Here is a 21,224-nt window from a genome sequence, read left to right as displayed (position 1 = left end):
GGACATCCACAGCATATAAACATGTACCAAGGTTCAGTCTTCAGTGTGTGTGTGTGTGTGTGTGTGTGTGTGTGTGTGTGTGTGTGTGTGTGTGTGTGTGTGTGTGTGTGTGTGTTTGCCTTTGCCACATCTGACTGGTATGAGTTATCAGTGAATAAAACCTGCTAGGGGGAGCTGTCCCTAGCCTGTTCTCTTTCTCTATGCTTCAGTTTGAATCTCCCTCACTTCCTTTCTTTTATAGTATTTGAACAGTAAAAAAACATAATCCCAGCACTAGATCATTTCAACATTTCTACGTTAATACTACAGACACTTTACTGAATTTGGTCACTGCAGCTCAATATGAAACAGACAGGAGCCTTTGTGTGTTTTCATACGTAAGTGTGCACTTCTGTGTTTGTGTGTACTGCCGATACAACACGGCTGATGTATTGATGTGTTATTTGTGCTGAGCAGCCTAAAGGCATTCTGTCCTCCAATAGTGTGTGTTTGTGTGTGTTTGTGCTTGTGCTATGATCAAGCCTCCAAGCAAATAGAAGACAGCGGGAAACCTGCAGCTGAGAGCAGGTGTGTGTGTGTGTGTGTGTGTGAGTGAGTGTGTGTGTGTGTGTGTGTGTGTGTGTGTGTGTGTGTGTGTGTGTGTGTGTGTGTGTGTGGTGTGTGTGTGTGTGTATGTGTGTGTGTGTGTGTGTGTGTGTGTATGTGTGTGTGCGTGCATGCGTGCGTGCGTGCGTGGGTGTGTGTGTGTGTGTGTGTGTGTGTGTGTGTGTGTGTGTGTGTGTGTGTGTGTGTGTGTGTGTGTGTGTGTGTGTGTGTGTGTGCTAGTGTGTGGTGGCCCTGTGGTCCCAAGGGGCTCCGGGGTCCAGGCTGCTGCAGACATTTATTAACAGGGCAGATTAATAGCACTAGAGGAAAACATGTTCACAAACATGATAAATATTAATAATAATCAATATCGAGTTACATTTACCAAATTGAGTTGCAAACATCACCCAGGGTGAGGGAGGAGGGAGGAGGGGGGGGGGGGGGAAGCTGAGAAGATGGATAAAAGTGAAAGGGGCTGGATTAAACCGGAAGAGCTGAGGGGAACACGTAGGGATTGGTTGGTAAAACGAGATCATGTGAAAATAGTATGAAAAGAGTGAAATAAAATTAGATGTGATTTAACTACGGCTTATATCTATCATCTAACACGAGAATAATTCCCAGGAAAAATGTAAACTCAGCATTCTTAAGATGTCACAGCATGTGGTGCTGCAAAGTGCCCATCACATTAGTTTAATATTCTCCACCATCTTAAAGTATTCATAAATCTATTTTATAGTTTTCGTACCGTTTCACTAAAGTAGATTTTTCATTCGGAAGCTCAGATTTATGAATACATCCGTCAGACGGAGGAACAGCGAGGACAATGTGTCAATAGTCCGAGAATTGTTGAAAATCAATACAAATAATTTTTACCATAATTCAATTTGAAGACAGTTTGAAAACACAAAAGTCGAACACTGAAATAAATGGCAAAATGGTGTCCGTTGCGAAAATGTTCATAAACATAAATAAGAACAGATAAAGATAACACTATAGGGAAAGCTATTGCAATAATAAGTGTGTGTGTGTGTGTGTGTGTGTGTGTGTGTGTGTGTGTGTGTGTGTGTGTGTGTGCGCGCGCGTGTGTGTGTGTGTGTGTGTGTGTGTGTGTGTGTGTGTCTCTCTACACCCACTTCTAGTGCAGCTTCATTTAGCAAGCCACACAGGAGGCCGCTCAGGGAGCACCAAGGCAGACAGCGTGCAGAACAAACCCATCTATTCTTATTAACCAGGGAGGAGAGAGGGTCAGCGTGTGTGAATGTGTGTGTGCACGTCAGCGTGAACATGTGAAAGGGACGTCTTTTGTTTGAGTGTAAGTCTCTATTCCAAAATGGGAAGTCACTTTTTAGTTGTATTCAATGTATTCAAGATATGTTGATCACTTCCTGTCTCATCGAGGCAAGTTATGTATCGTTTTCCTTCACTCTTGTAATGGTAAATAATGTTTAATTGTAAAAAATGCATATTGATGCATATTTAGTTAGTGATATAACTAAAAAGAGGGAATTTGAGGTAGAGAAAAAGATTTGTGATGGCATATAAAAAAATATCTGACAATACGTGACCTTGTAAATAGAATAACAACAAAAATACCCTGCAATATTTTCGGTGTCCGGTTAAATCTGTTTTCAATGCCAGCTATATTTTTGCAAAAGAGAGACACTTTTACGAGCACCCGTCAAATGACAATGTGCAAAAACCTTTAAGCATCAATGTTTTTTCTAAAAACAAATAGATTAATCTAAAAAAAAAACGTGTGCAATATGCAATACTGTGGGAAAGTCACAAATGTGCAATTGTGCGAAAAATGATGTGACTTCCTGGAGGTCCTGATTAATTTTTGTTAATCAAACACAATCCACAATGTCTATTTTCTATCAGGTTTAAGTTGTGCACAAATATGTTCACATGCATGTGTGTAACCTCAGCTGAGTAACCAGTACCTGAATGTGTGTGTGCTACATCCTAGCTTCTGTTACTCTACAGTAGCTGTATATCTGAAGTTGCCGGGCTTTTGGTATGGATAGGGGGGGGGGGGGGGGCTGAGGGGTGATGATATTCACCTCTGCCACTGGAAGCAGCCTACACCCATACATCAGTCTATTACTGTGCAGCCTCGCTCCGCTCCGCGCCTCTCTTCTTCTCGCCCGCTCCCTCCAGTCATTAGCCACTGAATTAACGACAATCCAGCATGCTATTAATCACCCTGACAAAAGTGTTAGCATTGCCTGGCTAGGCCGGCACGAGACTGTGTAGGAGGAGAGGGAGGATGGCGGTGGGGGTGGAGGGGGAGAGAGAAACAGAGTGAGGTGGTTCTTGGGAGACTATAGAGAGTGTGTGGTAAGAAGGCCTGTGTGAGCAAGATTAGACAGGGATTATGTCTGTGTGTGCATGAATGTGTTTGATTTGGATTTATGTAATATTAAAAATAGTTACAACAGCAAACTATACTCCAGGTGAACAAATCATAATAAACCAATTCACCGGCAGTGGTCTTCATGGAGTTCAATGGGCAGAGCTGCTGCAATTAGAAGTCCCATACTTAAAATAATACAATCTATTTTAGAGCATGCCACTCAGCATAATATGACTATTATTTGCAGTCCAGTGTAAAGACTTGAAATAAATTACTCCTAGTCAAATTGAAAAATCTAACAAAAAATGTATTCAATATGTTACGAGTGTGCACTATATGATCCTGTTATATTAACAGCTATTGTTTTTTATTCACATGATTATTGCCCTTTTATACTGAAGGCCATGCATAAGCATGTTTCCTTTTCTGGCACTTCAGTATGAAGAATTAGTTTGAACAAGAATTTTGTAAATCAATGTACTCAAATGTTGCATGCTAGATGCAAAAATGTACGTAAAATATATTTTTTGATTTGGACATGATATACCAAATAATGTTCTGAGCGGTGAAAGAAAAAAAAAGAGAGCAAACTTCCATTCTTCACGACACAAAGAGACGGACAAAAGGGTTTTCTTACCTGAGGGCTTGTAACTTCTGAGAGCATGACTTTGCCTTCCAATAGCCCACTTCTGACTCCCCACCCACCTCTCACCCACCCACCTCTCTCCTCACCCTCCCTCCCAGAGTCAGACCACCTGCTGGGAAGCCTGAGCCGTGGACGTCAGGTGGGTCGCAGCCGTCACACAGTCCCATGTCATCGGGCTGTCACAGTGAATGGAGCTGACATGGGAGATATGCTAATCCACTTAGCTTCAAACTCAGCCAGGAGGCCGGTACGCAGCCCTGTCTCAGCCCACAACCAGCAGAACACACACACACTAACACACACACACACATCTAAGGCGGACACATTAAGTCTTGTAACACTGAACTTCTCCAGAATATGTATATTAGATTAGATCAGATGAAGCTTAAATGATCCCTGTGGGGATATTAAGCTGGTGCTCAAAAGGATATATATTATGTGAGAAGAATAGGCTATACAGGGGGTGGACACATTAACAAAAACACCTGTAAACATTAGACAAGCCAAAACAATAGCCCTTCAGTAAATACTGGATTTGTTTTTAAATGTTCAGGTTTTTGTTAAGATTATGTCAGATTTGTTTAGTCTTGACGAGAATCTTTGTATTTGTGACACCTTTTTTTGATAATCAGCTCATCCCTTTAATCATGCAAACACGCTAAATATTTCCTGGTTAAAGCTTTTTGGATGTTTCAGTAAAAAAGTATTTTTTTTGGCCTTTTTTAGGGTTTTGTTTTAAAGAGTAAATGTTCAATTAGTCCCATAATTACACATTTTATCATCACCCAGCAGGGACTACATATACAGTGATTTGTCCAATAATAGAACATTTAAGACAACTTAATAATCAATGATTAAATTAAAGGAATATATCAAGCAACAATGTAAAAACACTTTCTGATTACAGCTCAAATGTGAGGACGTGAAATTATCTTTTTTTTTGTGGCATTTGTTTGATTAAAGGTTTCATCTGAAAAATGAATCAATGACATTGATTACAAAACCAAAGGCTCACTTTAGGCATCCATTTTTTTTTTAAATAACTGCATTTAATAGCACTGTGGTTGCAGGTGTTATTATGTTCACTCAACGTAAATGACAATGCAGCCAAGTACCAGCCCTATGAACAAATGAACTGTCAGCTCCGACAAACCGTTAATAAGTGCAAGTTGATTTAAACATTAACGAGATGACTAAACACAGCAGGAGATGGAGAGCTACACTATATTTCCTATTGCACACACACTGTATACTAAAGTGATCAAAGTCAGCGCCAGCAGCTAGGTGTCAGAGTTCAAAACTATTGCACCACTCAGCCAGATGCTATCTCCAATCCATCCATCGTATTTCCCGACCTTGACTTCCCTTATTAGGAGCTGTGGCCGAGCTATTACTAATCTGTTCACTATCCCACAGAAACAGGAAGGAAGAGAGGGAAACAGATGGGAAGGCAGGAGAATGGCGAGCAGGGGACACAATGCTTACTGCTCCCTTCCTCCTCCTCCTCCTCCTCCTCCTCATCCCCTCTCCCTCCGTCTCCTCTGCTCGGCCTGCTCTCTCGCCGTCCGCGGAGCGAGGGAGAGAGCCCAGGCTCACAATCAGTCTGACAATACTGTATACAAGTGGTGGCGAACAATGGAGGCCAACCACAAAGAATTCTGGGAACAGGGGCACAGCCTTCTTCTCCTTCGGGTGGCTCCTGCATGCCGGACCCATCGATACACATCGGCCTGCTGAGACTGAGCGGTGCCAGAGAGAGAGAGAGAGAGAGAGAGAGAGTAGCTGTATGAGAGCTGCATCATAGTTTTGTTTGTGTGCGCATGTGTGTGAAGATGGAAGTAATCAAACACACAATGGCAAGAATCACACATAGACACCCACACACAGGCTCAGTGTCAAATCTAACCATAATTAGGCCACTTAATTAACAACCAAAGAACCATGGAGGAAATAAAAAAATAGTTTTTGTCGCTCTGTGCGTTCGTGTGTGTGTGTGTGTGTGTGTGTGCGTGAGTGCGTGCGTGCGTGTGTGTGTGTGCGTTGAGGTTTGGATGAAGGAATGAGTTAGACAGAGAGAGAGAGAGAGAGGGAGTCAATTCCGTCCCTCTCCTCTTTAAGTGTGCAGGTTGTGGGGTGAATGCAGTCCATTTGGAAATAATTGGCTGGTAATTAGGCGGGGGTCGACAGGTCGATTCGGGAACAAATAGCTGTCTTTAGCTCAGGTGGCCCTCCACATGAGATAATGGGCCTTCCCCCCTCCCCACCCCCTCTCCCCCTTCTCTCCTCTCCTCCTCTCCTTTTCCTGTTCTACGACTTCCATATCTGCACTTATATGTTAAACAAATCAAAGCCATGCAAACACTTTACTAGTGTCCTAAAAGCAATATGATAGTTTGTAGTACTAAATTGAGCAGCAAAACTGCAATAATACTCCTGGATGCTGTTCTTGGATACAAAGGGTATATTCAGGGCAGAGGAGGGAGGGGTGAAAAGTCAGAGAAGTTAATTGTGAGAAAAAATTGAGGATTTCCTGATTTAACGCTTGTTAAGGTGATTTTTCTCTTGTTTTGTATTATGCATATTGAGATGACGCACACATTTTTTAAAGCTGCAGTATTTTTAACACCAATTCATATTTATTATGATTGCTATTTTTATTCATATGAGATTAATTGAGTAAACTTATAACCCATGAAACCTGATAGTGAAACGTCTGCTGTCCCACAAGTAAAATGTCATCTTAACAGGATGTAGTTAGTTCATAATAATTTAAAAGTAAAAGGTGTTACACATGTTTATCTGTGCTAGTTACTTTGATAGACTCAGCCCTCTTTGGACTTAAATAACACTTATGCACCTTGTAATATTCAATCTGGTAAAGGCAACGTTACCGAATGTATCCTGATCCTCCAAATCATGATCCAAGTTACTGTTATCAACGTTTAAATGCTAAATGTTTGACCTTTAAAGTAAGCTGCAAGCTATTTAGAGTGCCCGTATCTCCTGTCTTCGAAATAGCGGCATGCGGGATACAGTACTGCAAAATTGTGAAGTGGTAGTGCCCCAGTTTATGGAGCCCTGAGTTTAACTTACCAACTCACACAGTACAGAGTGAAGAGCTCTCATTTACAAATTGTTAGAACATGATAAAGAGAGCAAAGCTAGAATAAATGAAGGCAACTGCTGTCCACCTAAAATCAAACTGGGAGTAAATCATTAAAAGATGAATTGATATTAAAATATATGCAGGTTTGAAAGAAAATCTAATTGATCCAGGACCTAAACAGTGTGTGTGTTGGCTGATGCAAACACAGGCTCTTTTTCTGTGTGTGTCTTCTCCTGTCCTCTCATTCAGCAGCGCCGGGGTCTTGTTTGGCTTCCTGCTGTTTGTGTCCAGACAAGGCCTTGATTTGAATACTGATTCCCCATTGATAGGCCCGCACTTCCGATCTAATTAACTTGTTTTGTCTTTGGCTAAATGGAAACGTCCGAGGCAGGGTGAGAGAGAGAGGGAGAGGAGAAAAGAGGAGCGACAGCGAACAATGTCACAGATCTTTGCAGGAGACGCGCCGTAAATAACAACAAGTAAATACAAACAGGATGGAGGTTAAGGAAGGACATATTAGGAATGAAACGGCTCATTGTGTGAACATGTAAAGGATCGCAAATGCTTACAGAATACACGTTTATCAAAAAACAGAGGATAGGATTCAAAGCATCACTGAAAGTAAACCGAGTGAAGGCTGTGAGTGTGTACTCAGAATGTAAATGCACTATCACCACAAGTCAGTGGTGACTGCAGCAACAATGTTCCAAAAAAGTGATTACAATTGTAGTTTTTCAACAGAGTGTCTTATGGCTGGGTTGCAACTGTGAGGCCATACATTTAGACGAATTCAGTTGGGATAAAGATCAAGGAGGAATAACTTGTATAACTTTTTAACACAGATGTTTGCTGACTTAATGGCCAGCACAAATCAAATCAGCCTCTGTTTTGATTTAATACTCAATAGAATGTAATCACTATAGGGACTTATTCATTTGGTTTAATTGATATCTAACTGTTGATTTTATAGTAACTGTATGATATAGTTGAATGTCTATATCACATGTAATTGTGCTACATCATGAACTGGAGATGGGAACAGGCAAAACAAACAGTGCTTGCGGTTTCCCTATTGTACTCTGGTCCCCTGTGTGCGTCTATTTGTGAGCATATGTGGCCCTCGCAGCTATTTAGCCTCAGCTCCGTCATGTAGGGAAACATCGGCCAGCAGGGCACCAGAGGACAGCGCGCAGTAGAGAAGACACACACACACGCAGAGAGGAGGAGAAGAGAGGCAGACAGAGACGTCAGTGAGCCCTGAGAGACAACACGAGAGTCTGGTGACAAGAAACGGCAGGAAGGTGGGGGGGGAGATAACGGCATATGACCCAAAATAAACTGCATAAACAAAAGACGGACAGGCTGAGATGGGCTAAAAGGAAGAGGAGAGGAGAGGGGGGGGGGGGGGGGGGGGTGGAGGGAGGATCAAAGGGGATGTCCGCCGCTGATACCGCACCTCAGATAATGTGTGGTGCAATTAGTGCGCTGTGACGATTTCCATTAAGGCTAATCAAATATTTATACTGCCCTCTGAGCATGTCACAATGCTGCCCTGGCCCTTCATATCAATGTGACAAATGCCTAATGAAAAAGCGGGTGTGTAGACAGTGAGAGGAGGTGGAGAGACGGACAGATAGAGAGGGAGAGAGGTGGAGAACCAGAGGAGGTGGAGAGGTGTTAGATGCAGAGTTTGCTCTGTCTCCCTTTCCCACATTTGGTTTGCAAATGGTTAGCCCTCTGTCATCAATTACAATGCCTGTGTGGTGGCAATACGTGTGTGTGTGTGTGTGTGTGTGTGTGTGTGTGTGTGTGTGTGTGTGTGTGTGTGTGTGTGTGTGTGTGTGTGTGTGTGTGTGTGTGTGTGTGTGTGTGTGTGATGAACCAAGGACGAGGCAAGCTGATGCTATCCCACCAAAAGCCATTAATCAAACTGGGCCAGCCGCAGAACCAGTCCAAATTGGGCTCATCAGTCTGAGCATTAAGCAGGCATCAAGGTACAAGGACGGTGAGAGTGGGGGGGGGGGGGGGGGGGTGACAGCGAGAAAAGAGAAGGATGGGGGTGAGAAATTCAAATATACACTATTTGACTATTATACTCCTCTGCAATAGTGTTACTAGAATAATGGTACTCTTTTTATCTTAGGATTTTTGACTCTTGACTGGAAGTTGCTTGAGATATGAGGAGCGGGACTGATTGGGGTAATATTCACGCCCCTAAACATTTGATACACAATAACAGTGTAAGTGTTAGAAGTCCTGCTGTTGTGTTCAAAAGAGGGAGAGTGGGATAACAATTGCATCTCATTAGATGTGTATTATTCCATGACATAGCAGTGTATACAATTTATCTTGACATTTATTATTTTAAAAATGTTACAAAAATCCTTAGTGATTTCCTTTCGGTTTTTTTTGTAAAGGGTTCTTTCAGACACTTTAAAAAAAAACATTTGTCATCAATTTTCCCTGCTTTCTGAGAGTGGAGAAAGACACATTAACCATTGCTGGTCAGTGACACAATCAACTGAGGGTTAGGGGTAACAAGATGGGCGGGCCCCCAGAGGTGAGAGGTCAAGTCCCGGCCTGACAGATGGAAGAGAGTGGTCAGGACTTGAAGGATGAGGAAGGGATGAAGGATGGACCTGGTTTGGTGCTGTGGCAGTCTGGGATATGGATGACCCTCCACACCAATGTGACAGAGTGAGGGTCCTCGTTAACAAGGGTTATACCTTTTCCAATTTATATTCAATGGTGTTTTAAAGGGCTGTAGAAACAAGGAAACTAAGAAATACTAAACAGAAGAGCATCGAAAAACACTCCCATAGGATAAAAACTATAGTGCAACACATAAATTGAGAAAACCCTAACTCTAAACACATACACCTAGTAGAAGTATGCAGTTCCCATTTAGCCAAATCACAGGTTTTAATATATAAACTATAATATGTATGTGTGGTAAGGTTTACCCAAAGGGGGAACACCTTACATGGCTGCTTATCGAAATGTCAACCAGTTCACTGTGTTAAAACCAAAACAACAGATAACAAGATCAGAAATGGTTAAATATCAGGGTTTTGTAGCAAATTCCAAACAATCAGAAAATGCAATTTATCATCGCAAATATCCTAAAATTAGATTAAAAAAAATTAAGCTTCATAAAGCTTCGTTAGAGAGAAAATCTACATAGAAAGATAATAATGTTGGAATTCCTAAAATAAACATTTGAAGTTAAAAAGTCGTTCTGCGACTAACTGAACCTGATTCCTTCGGTATGAGGCAATTGTGCCAGTAAAGCCTGAAAAGCACCAAGATAGACCTCTCCTTCTAACCTACATAACTCAGGATAACAGAAAATGTCAGGATAAGATGCTACAGCGGGCTAATCTCCGGCCAAAGCGATAACATTCAGCGGGTGAAACCATGACAGATGGGTATTGATCTGCTGGTTGTTCAAGGGGGTTAAAATAGATAACTAGACCACTTTATTGGTATTGATTGAAGAGTCAAAGGAGGGGAATAACTTCTCAAAGAAAAAAAAAAACCTTGTTAAATCATTGTGCAATGAATGTGGATTAGGTTCAGTGGAGAAATAAAACCGAAGATGTTTTATATCATTGACTTGTTAATGTAAGCATTTGGCAAAAGGACACAACCGTTAGCGAGGTATGCAGAGATAAAGAAATGTTTCAAATGCATACACACACACACACCACACACAATGGCTCAGAAACAACTATTTCATGTTTTCCAAAGCAGTCGACATTTAAACTTAAATTGGTCGACCCTCACACGGCCATGAGACAAAAACAAAACCACGTCAACACGAACTTCAAATTAAAACGACACACGCAGCGTCCATAATCTCACACAACGTCTGACTTTAGACATATCTCTCAAACATACAGACATGTGCTCATAACTCACCAAAAGCCGACATATTATCTCATGCGTCTTCTCGCTACAACGTACTCAAACTAAAAGTTCCCGGCTACCCATAAACTGTAGTTACCAATTAACCGTGTGTGTGTGTGTGTGTGTGTGTAAGTGTGTGTGTGTGTGTGACATAGATACTGGGAGAGCACAGGGGGTGTCTGGCAGGCCTATCTGCGGCACTGCGATGCGCTAACGTGAAAGAATGCCAGTGTCAATGTGACAGAGATACGGGAAGTGCAGAGCCCGATGGGCCGGGTGAAGGACGATGTCGAGGTCAAGTCCTAAAGTGGTGGATACTCCAACGACTGCCAGACATATTGAAGGTGCTGATAACTGTCACACTGTGAGTTATCTCGAAAGGTATTTGTTGGTATTAAATAATGCTAAAATGGTGGCCAGCTGTGAGAACAGGTCATTTTTTTAAAGCCTATTCAACATCGTACCCGGATATACCCCCTTTCCCCCAGTGATTCCTTTCTCTATCACTGAAACACCACTTATTTTCTCCATCCATCTGAACCTAAGAAAAGTTGCTCTTTTCACCACAACATGGCAAGTGGAAGTCAAGTCTTGAGTTACTCGAGAACTGTCCGGGTCAACACTTGAGTCACTGTAGAAAAGGCAAACCTTAAGTAATTAATGACAAGTGCAAGTGAAGGCTTAAGGTTGTTACTGTAGAATTACCTTATCGCTAGCTCAAGTCATTCAAGACAAGACAAGTCTCAAGTCACCAGGGAAGCAGGCAAAATGCTTTATTGCCACCTTATAGTATATTTAGTTTTGACCTACCCTCCAAAACCAAGAAGCTATTACATCTACAATCATAACAATTTGAGAAAAACAGCAGATCTTATCAAGCCAGAATTAGAAAGCATTTGACAATGTTGTCCATAAATGACTTAAAAGTTATATGACTGATTGGCTAGCTCCTGTTTTTATATATATATAGGTCACAATATAAGACATGAACGTTTTTGCTTCTGAACTCCAACCGGATGTAGTCTATAACTAGGAAAGAGGGGGGGGGGGTGAAGCTATGGGACACCGGAGCTGGAACCGACCAGCATTCCTAATGAAGGGATGATACCGGCCAAGACGGAGTGATGCAGGGTGGGGCGGGAGGAATGGGTGGCAGAGGGTGGGCACAGTGCGGGGGATATGGGGTTGAGGTGGGGGGGGGGGGGGGGTCATTAGCACTAAATCTGCTTCATATGACACACACTCACATGGTCTCTGTCTGGACTCTCGCTTTCTGTCTGTCTGACTGTCTCCGCACCTCACTCTCTCTCTCTCTCTCTCTCTGGGGTGGCAGTGCGGGGAAGGGGGTTGGGGGTGAGGGAGGGGTTAGAGGTGGGTACTTCTCAGCCACAACAGGAGCTCTGTGATGACAGGGGCCAGGCCTTGTCACACACCAGGGACTCTGGTGGCTCCCCTTATCAAGCAGAGAGGGCTTTTCATCAAACACCCCTCTTCTTCCCCTCCCTATCCCTCTAAGATGCTTTTGAGGGCAGTGTGTCCACATACATCTCACAGCACATGTCTAAGCACGTAAATGGACAAAGACAAAAGAAAATCAATCATTTACAAATTAGACAAACAATGAATAATCAGCCGAGTCAGTAGCAACTTGGTATCTCAGGTATCTTTCCACCTCCATTGATAATATTAAGATTGTTCCTTGTGTGCTCTGTTTGTCTCTTTAGCAACCATATTGCTTTTAAACCCTAAATTCACAAGCTGTCGGGTTTAATCGGAACATTTTGAGACATCTATTATTCAATATGCCACATTATGATTAGAGAATCCAAGTTTCCTCATGCTCATTTGCACACACACATGCCTGGATAAGTCGTGTCCCCTCATCCTGCACACCACAGGCCTGATGACACACACACACACACACACACACACACACACACACACACACACACACACACACTAATCACACGCTGCCCCATGCCTCTGCCTGTGAAACAAAAGCAGGCCTTGTCTGACCAGGTCCAGCGCTTGTACAAGAGGCTTAGGGACATTTTTCTCATTTTTGAACAGCTAATATCTTGCAAAAGTTGTCTAATCACTTTGCGTTTAAGTTGAGATTTGTGCACCCCCACCCTGCTGGAACCCCCCGTCCTCCACATGCCTAACACCTACCCATGCTAGGCCCTGACGCATGGTGCTTAACCAGGCCACTTTAATTAGGTTATTAGAGTTGGTGTGTGTGTGTGTGTGTGTGTGTGTGTGTGTGTGTGTGTGTGTGTGTGTGTGTGTGTGTGTGTGTGTGTGTGTGTGTGTGTGTGTGTGTGTGTGTGTGTGTGTGTGTGGCGTGTGTGTGTGCGTGTGCGTGTCAGCATCAGTGCCCCGTAGACTTACAAGCTGATATAATGAAACACAGCAGGTGATGAAAAGATCAGGACTGCTTTGAAATCAACCAACTCAATTTGCAGAGAGTGAACAAATACGACCCGCTTACAAAATGCGGCTCCTTATGTGTTGCCTTTGAAAACGTCTTATATATAGTATGAACAATGTACATGTTACCTCAGTTGCTCTTCCTATACAAATTAATATTCTAAGTAAAGACGGTAAATAACCTAAACTGTAGATACCCAAGACTTTAAGACTAATATATTATATAAATATAACTGACCTTTCCTGACTTAATTTCTATCCATATCACAATATTGCATGGAAATACAATGGCACATATACACAGTAATCACATGAACTCATACAGAAAAACATGAACTAGAGGTAAAGAAGATGAAGACGGTTGCACTGAATCTAATTTAGTCTCTTTTCCTGCTTACAGCGTGAAAGGCACGATGGACACTAAAGCCAGACAATGTGCTGTGAGCTGCAGTGCAACTACAAACCAATTCTCTCAGTGAAAGGAATAAAGGCAACCAGGGTTACAGGAAGTACAACCAAGTTGGACAGTGACAAAAAGACACCGAAAGGAAAAAAGAGAAGGAAGGAGAAAGAGAAGAAGAAGAAGGGCTGCCTTTGAGAACTGAGAGACGGACAGGCTGTTTTCCGACAGTTAGCGATGCCAGCTCCGAGTGTGCTGACTGGCTGTGATTTCTAACAGGCCTTAAAGAGGGTCATTTACTGGGCTCTGCTTCTCCCGGTCTGTCCACTTTACTATCTATCTTCCTCTATTTGTCATTCTTAATGCCAGTCTGTCTGCTCTGCTATCTTTGTCTGTATGTGCACAAGATTGCATATGAGCGTTTCTCTCTATATCTGTACCAGTGTTGAGATGAAATGAGGTAAAAAAAAAAAAAAAAAAGGGTAAGGAAAGTAAAAGGCATTCTTATATATTTTCCAAAGGTGTTTTTTTCAATGTGTGTATGTGCATGTGTGTTGCTAGTGTGAGACATTTCCTGGTATTGGAGCACTGCGCTCTACAAAGGCAGCTGATTAGAAACAGTAGGTGAGCTTTGCTTACAATTCCCAGTGAATATGCAAAACAAAGACAGGCGACAGGAAGGGATCAAGATGTAAAAAGTGAGGACATAAAAGAAAGGAATCGCAGAAATAATCTGAGGCATTTATGGCAACATTTTACAAAACAATATTTAGATACAGAAACAAATCAGCTCACATTGGAGGACAATATTTCAGGCCTTTTAGATGATCAAATAATTGAGTAATGACCTTGGTTATCATGCCCTGAAGAATATTCATGGTCAAATGGGGCTGCATATGTTTTCCAATGGTAGTATGGATGCCTGAAAAATACATACATGTAAATACACTTTCTATAACTGATAAAAGTTGGACCTCCTCTGCCATAGAGCATTGAGTTTTTACTTGTTATGATTCACCACTTGACCAAGCAGTGTGCTGCTAATTGTTACAATACATGCATCATTGTAATAAATGAAAGGCATATGGGAGGAGGCTGCATTACTACTTTATGTATTGTCTTTGTCAACATGACATATCCTCCTGTAACATATCCAAGAAGCATAACTGTTGCTCATCTGTGAGTCCTTCCTTTCCAGGCCCTGCCGGAGAGTCTGATCCAAAAGAAGTCAAACTGATTCCAGATCAGCACTTATACTCTCAAGAGCTTTACTTCCAGCCCTATTACTAGAATCAAGCACTGTAGTTGGCAGTTATACCCCTCCTTACTCAGCTGCTAAAACACTGACACTGAAATCAGGCAAAGACGGCTCTCAGACAAATTTGTCCAGGCTAATAACCAAGCTTTTAATACATGTGCATGTCGCATGCGTCCTCAGAAATTAGCTTTTCTCTAAGCTCAAAGTCAAACAGTCAGCGCCCTCTTTATAATAAAAATACCAATTCTTCCCTTAGCTTGGGAAGTTGGCAGACTACTGCAGTAGACATTCTCTTCCTGTTGCTTCATCTTTTTGGATGGGGGTAGAATACCCTTGACTCCCTGCTTTAGATATTTTAAATAAAAAGTGTTTGGGCTATTTTCGAGTCAGATATGTTCAGCCCTTTTTAGTTGGACCCAATAGTTCTAAGGTCAACATTAAAAGGAGAGCTGGAAACAAATGAGGAGGAAAGCTGGGTAAGGAATGAAGGATTCTTGAAATGAACACAAATCCTCTCATAAAGCCTTTCTTCGTATTCCAACAGAAGTGTGTGCATGTGCTCATGTGATCTGCATGTCTCAGCAGGGCGCTTGTATTCAGGGCTGTAGTGGCGCTCGCCATCAGCTGCTCTGATTAGAGCCATAATTAAAAGCTGTGTTAATTGGTGTTGAGACCAACATCGGCCACCCAGTTCATTAAGGACCTCTATAAGATTCTCCTTCTGCATCGCACTGAATGGAGAGAGAACTAACATTATAAATCTGCTGTACCCGGGGGACGAAGTCAAGTGTGAAGGAGGTAGAGAGGAACAGAGCCAAACATAGAACATATATTGATCCCTACTTGGTCAATCTTTAAAGACCAAGGTTTCACAGTGATAGATTAAAGCAGATTGATCAGCAAATAGGTGAGAAGTTAATTGACTACATGTATTAAAGTTATGAAGAAGAACTTAAGGGTCCATTCTGAAGAACATCAGCCCACTAAACTCTGATAAATAATCAAAATTAAGAGTACAATCCTTAACTTAACAATATTATACTCCTATATTTGAGCATAAATCCATTAGCATGTAAGCTAGTGCTAGCAGACATGATGGTTGTTTTAACTATAGGAGTGCTAGCTAATTGTTTTTTCAGATGTAAACACACCGGTGCATTTAGCTACAGGAGGTGTGGGAGAACTCGGTCTATTCTATTGACAAACTGAGCGAGCACCCTTTAATGTCCCCACTAACCTCCATCTGATTTAGCTAATTGCACTCAAGTGCTAAGTTACCGGCAGTCTCATTATCACCCATTTCCCCAAATTAGTAATAAAGATCCGATAAACAATTACTTTTCACAGTTCTGCTGAGAGCTAAAACATGCAGCGCTGATAGTGATTTCTTTTTTTCTTCCCTGCTGGTTCTCAGCCACACCTTACTCACTCTGTGTCTGAGTTTGTGTCGCAGGTCGGGTGGGGTCTCTCTCTATACAGATGTCTATCTCACCTCCCTGCCTTCCAGGAACAAATTCAAGAAAAGCATTCATGCTTCAAAGAATGATACTTTGTGCCAAACAGATCAACAATGTTTAGCCAAAGTACCAGGTGAAGGGTCTGAAAGGCTGGGTCTTTAACTCCTCAATGCCAATATTCACTGCGGCCAACATTAAGAGCTTGTTTTCTACGCCAATTTCCTGCCCTCCTAACTAAGTCATGGGGCAACAATGTGTTTTTTCATACCTGTCTTGTGAATGTGACACATCAGCACAGCAGCATCACTGTAAGAAACCTGAGGGGAGAATCTCATCACCCTTTCGTGACAAAATTGTTGCTTTTAGTGATTAGGGAGCCGGGTGCACGTAAAGGTGATGTGTACATTAAATAACTCCCTTGTAAAACGCTGCCTTTGTCAGTAAATAGTCTAGACTGTGCCCCCTTTTCCCTTCTGGAGCTCAACAGCTAAGATGTTGACACAATGAATCCCTAGCAATAACACTTTTGTTTTTGCGCCCTCTCTGGTTGTGTTCATTCAACGAGCTCACAGACAAGGAAGCTGTTCAGCGGCCAATGGCCAAAGGTTCTGTATGTGCGGAGGTGGGAGGAGAAGAGGGAGGAGACGGAGAAGGTGGGTCTTGGTAATTTCCCACTTTTTTTATTTTACATCATAGAGGGCGGGACGACAGGTACATAGGAGCACAATCTAACATGAGTGAGCCGAGGGGGAGGAGCTTCACACTTTGTCAGGTGTCGGACATTTAGAGGTGGTGGAAGCAACTCAGGTTTCAGCCACCCGTCCCAAGGTCAGATGCTGCTTTTCATGCAGCATGGTCAGGAACAAACACCTGGCCACTAGCCATACCCAGCGTTCGTTAGTCATTACTGAAAAGGCAGCGTGGCCAGCCATTCTCATGTAAATACCCACACCAGTGGGCATTTTGCATAAAAGCCTGTGATGGCTGATATATATACCCAAGATGAATAGTGCCTCAGTGTGTGCAACACGGATTGAAAAGGACAAGAAATGTACAATTCTAAACAGTAAACCTGAACAACTTGACTGCATTGTTGTGCTTAGTGTGTCCATGACATGTTTTGAGGAGTTTGCAGCTCGGTTATAGCTCCATCATGTTTGAATCAAAAGTAAGCCGGAGCCCTTCCTCATACACTAAGCAAACACAAGCCAGCATTCCTCTGTGTCTGCCATTTTAGCTCCAGTCAAACCCCACGTCGACGCGAGGGCATTAAAGCATTAGTGGCTAATGTTTTTAAAAGTGTACGGTATCTTGGAGGGATTCGGGAGGTGGGCGCCGTGTGCGTGTGTGTAATGGTGGATGAGATGGGTCCGCACATGGCAACCATTACACACACAGCCCCTCTAATCGCTGCCGACCTGCCTCCCCGCCTGCAGCCATCCCACCTCTGACTGGTGTGTGTGTGCGAGTGTGTGTCTGTGTGTGTTTGTGTGTCAGGGGGCATCCCAGGTTCAGGAGGGCAGAATGTTCACATAGATGCATATTTTGCCACATTAACACACCCTTTAGCACACACACAAACACATATGGGCTTTGAACATTTTAGACAAAACTTTGCTCAAATAAACGTGTAATAAAACACACAAATAAACGTAACACTCCTCCTTCGCAGCTTTCTTCACTCCTTCAATGAGCGTTGTTTGCATTTGCTTGTGTTGAGGAAAAGCGGCTGCAAGTAGACAGAAAAGGGAGGAATGAAGAGATGAACGACAGTAACGACTGATTGGCTGTAACATAAAACCCTTAATCTAATACATTAATGATTTAGAATGGGTTTATAGTATCCTAAGAGAAATCACTGAAGGGTTGATGAAAATAAATATGATTTTTTTATGAATTATTATTTTATTAAGGTTCGATATACAGCCATATGGTTCGGTGTGAGACAGAAACAAAAACAGATATGAAGCCAGGCAAAGAAAAAGCGAGAACACTGTTTCTTGGTGTGTACACATGTCTGAAGTCGGGTGCATAGGGAAATATCTAAATATTATGGAAGATTTTGTTGTATGTTTATGGCTTGAATCTCTGTATATGTGTGTGTGTGTTCACATGTGTGTAGTATGCCTGAAAAATTCATAAAGATGCGTCACATGTTGAACTTACACCTACTCGTCTCCATGAAGACATACACACAAACGCGCGCACAACAAACATACATACACATGCCTCAGGTGAGCGTGTGTGTGATCCGGAGGGGGATCACTCTGTGGCGAGACCACACAGGAGACAGCTTTCAACTGAGTAAACACCACATCAAACACACACACACACACACACACACACACACACACACACACACACACACACACACACACACTCTCTCACACACGCTCTCACACGCATGCTCTCACACACACGCACACACACACACACACTTTGCTTGCCTCCCTCCTGCGTAATTGAGAAAAGCTGCCGACCATTAAAACTTGCTGACATCACTTAGACAGCTAAATATGCAGGGAGCTAACAAGCTAGCGGGTCTCTTTGATTGAGCTTCCAAACAGGTTCAAACCTTATCGCCAGCTAGCAGGATGGGACACAGGCCTGCCACACACTCGCAATTGAGCATCTCAAACAAACAATCCTATACACCAGCAGTGGAGGAAAATATCTGCAGAGGGCAGGGACGCGTTTCCCATCCTCTAGACATGAAACCCACACTAAACAGAAGGCCATCACAAATTCTGTGTGGTTGTGTAGGTTTGCTGCAGCATCTGTGTGGACAATCTGACGCTTTAGTTTGTTTTTGTTCAAGAGTGTAGCCAACCAACATGCAAAAGGCCCGACTTCAATTCCTCCCTCCCTTCCCTCGCTCGCTGCACCGCCTTCACCTCAGATAAGGAAGGAGAAAGATGTAAGGTTGGCTGGAGCCTGAACAAGCCTAATTAAGTCTGGTTAACTTAGCTCTGAGACTTCTATTACACGCATGCACACACACACACACACACACATGAAAAACACACACTCGTACACACACTCTTACTGTGGCTCCCTCTTCTCTCTATTAACACCTGCTTCTTTTCCAATTAGCCCTCCAAATAGAGACAAATGGGCCAGAGGGGTCTGATTAATTCACTTCTGTCAAGGACTCCGCTGCACAATGCCGTCAGGGCGCTCAGGCAGTTGTGGACTTGTGCACGTGCCGACGCGCGCACGCTGACACACAAATGCAGGTTACACCGAGCACATGCCACTAAAACAATCGTACTGAAAAACATGGGAAATTGTGCAACAAAGATAGATATGATCATACCAACGCATTTGAATGTTGAGCAGATTTTCTCTCTGTTTGGCATCCAGAAGTGAATAAAGAGGTGGGATGTTACATCACTTTCTTGTCATCCTCTTGTTCAGATCAACACTTTATCTTAAACCACTCCTCTCCCGGGGACAAATTCCTCTCGTCTTTGCTCTGCTGAGTTTGTGAGTGTATACGTGCATTTGTGTACGTGTATGTGTGTGTCTATACATGTGTGTGTAAGCTGTGTGGATCCCATCATTAGTCTTGCTCTCCTGTCCTCCCCTGTTTGTTTAAGCAGAGCTCTTGTGTTTGCTTGGAGCTGCATGTCCTCCAAAGAGACTGCTACAGCGCAACCACTTCAAAACATAACCTGTTCCCTTCACACACAAACAAGCAGGATGCACATAGACAGGCCATGGCTTGTTAATCTATGACTTTGTCTTTTTTCACTCATCTTATTGATGAAAGCCTAAGAATATATTTATATGGCTTTATCTGCTACTGTTTAAGGTTTCATAACAGTTGCTGCAGGTTCTTGTTAGTACTTAATGTTAGAAACTCACTTTCAGGAGTCATCATTTTAAATATTCCTAAATCAAAAAAATGCATTGTTAATGGTTGAATTTATAATAATGTGTTGTCTTAAGTTTTGCGGTACAGAAATATATAACTAGATCAACAGATAGAGAGTGGCTGGGCTAAAAACAACAGAGGGTGATTTGACAAATTCTTCCAAAGAAGGAACTGACAATCTCACCTTTGAACTCTGAATGATGATGATGTTCTCATTATGAAGATTAATGCTGTTTACTCAGTGGGTGGAGACAGGCATTTCTCTAAGGGAGAGAGAGAGAGAGAGAGAGAGAGAGAGAGAGAGAGAGAGAGAGAGAGAGAGAGAGAGAGAGAGAGAGAGAGAGAGAGAGAGAGAGAGAGAGAGAGAGAGCAGTGCAATGCCCTCCACTTACAAAAAGGCAGGTGCCTTTTAAACATGTTCATTGACCTAAAGATGGATAGCTTCGACCTGTTCTTGGAATTTGGAAACCTCAAACAGCAATCCTGAAGGAAGAGTAACCCTGATTGAAAAAAAAAAGCTTTGGGTTTGTCCTTTTGCCATAACTTTATTGGTTTTCTGACAAATGACAATTCAACTCCAGCTGTCAGTGCTCTTGAAATGGTATTAGCACCCAGGTCTGCTGACCACCAGCTTATCCAAGCACACAGCAACTCAAACACAATGCTAACATTGCTCCAAATCTCCGCACAATGGTACGGCCAGGCATTAGTTCCACACCAAATAAATAGCTGCTGCTTCAGTTCATAAACTCTGGGTTCAGAGGTCGAGCTATGTCAAGTAGGGCACTGAATGAGACGCCATGGGATAAAAGAAAGACAGAGAAAGGGATTTAGACGAGGAGGTGGGTGGGGGTGCTTATAGAATACCCCGGCATCTCCCTTTCTCCGGTCCACCCGTTGAGTCTCAAATGCCACTCTACCGTTGGTCCCATTGTGCGTCCTTCTCAAAGAGCTTGTCTTCAATTAGCCTGATAAGAGGAGAGAGGACGAGGGTGGGGCAGAATTGGGGTTGGGGGGGGGGGGGTTACCTGGGCAGCCACTAATCGCTTTGATGCCATTGGGCCCTTGGTTGCTTTTGTCTTTTTTGCCCCCTACGTTGAGGCTAAAATTGAGTGTGCAATTTATCTTGTGGCTGGGCCAAATGGCAGATCTGGAGGCCGCCACCTTTAATTTTGTTGTTTTAATGACATCAGTTGG

General features: G+C 42.8%; 1 protein-coding gene across 1 annotated transcript in view; it reads right to left on the bottom strand.

Moving 5' to 3' along the window:
* The window catches only part of prdm16 (PR domain containing 16), a 135,746-nt gene extending 116,203 nt beyond the window's left edge, over positions 1-19,543 (bottom strand). Inside the window, exon 1 of the mRNA XM_034144544.1 lies at positions 19,467-19,543. Coding sequence (XP_034000435.1) covers positions 19,467-19,509 — 43 coding nt within the window. The 5' untranslated portion in view covers positions 19,510-19,543. The remainder of the gene's footprint in view (positions 1-19,466) is intronic.
* Positions 19,544-21,224: the final 1,681 nt, after the last annotated feature.

The sequence above is a fragment of the Trematomus bernacchii genome, unplaced genomic scaffold (genome assembly GCF_902827165.1).
Source record: "Trematomus bernacchii unplaced genomic scaffold, fTreBer1.1, whole genome shotgun sequence".
Lineage (NCBI taxonomy): Eukaryota > Metazoa > Chordata > Actinopteri > Perciformes > Nototheniidae > Trematomus > Trematomus bernacchii.
This window is presented reverse-complemented; position numbering and strand designations above follow the sequence as displayed.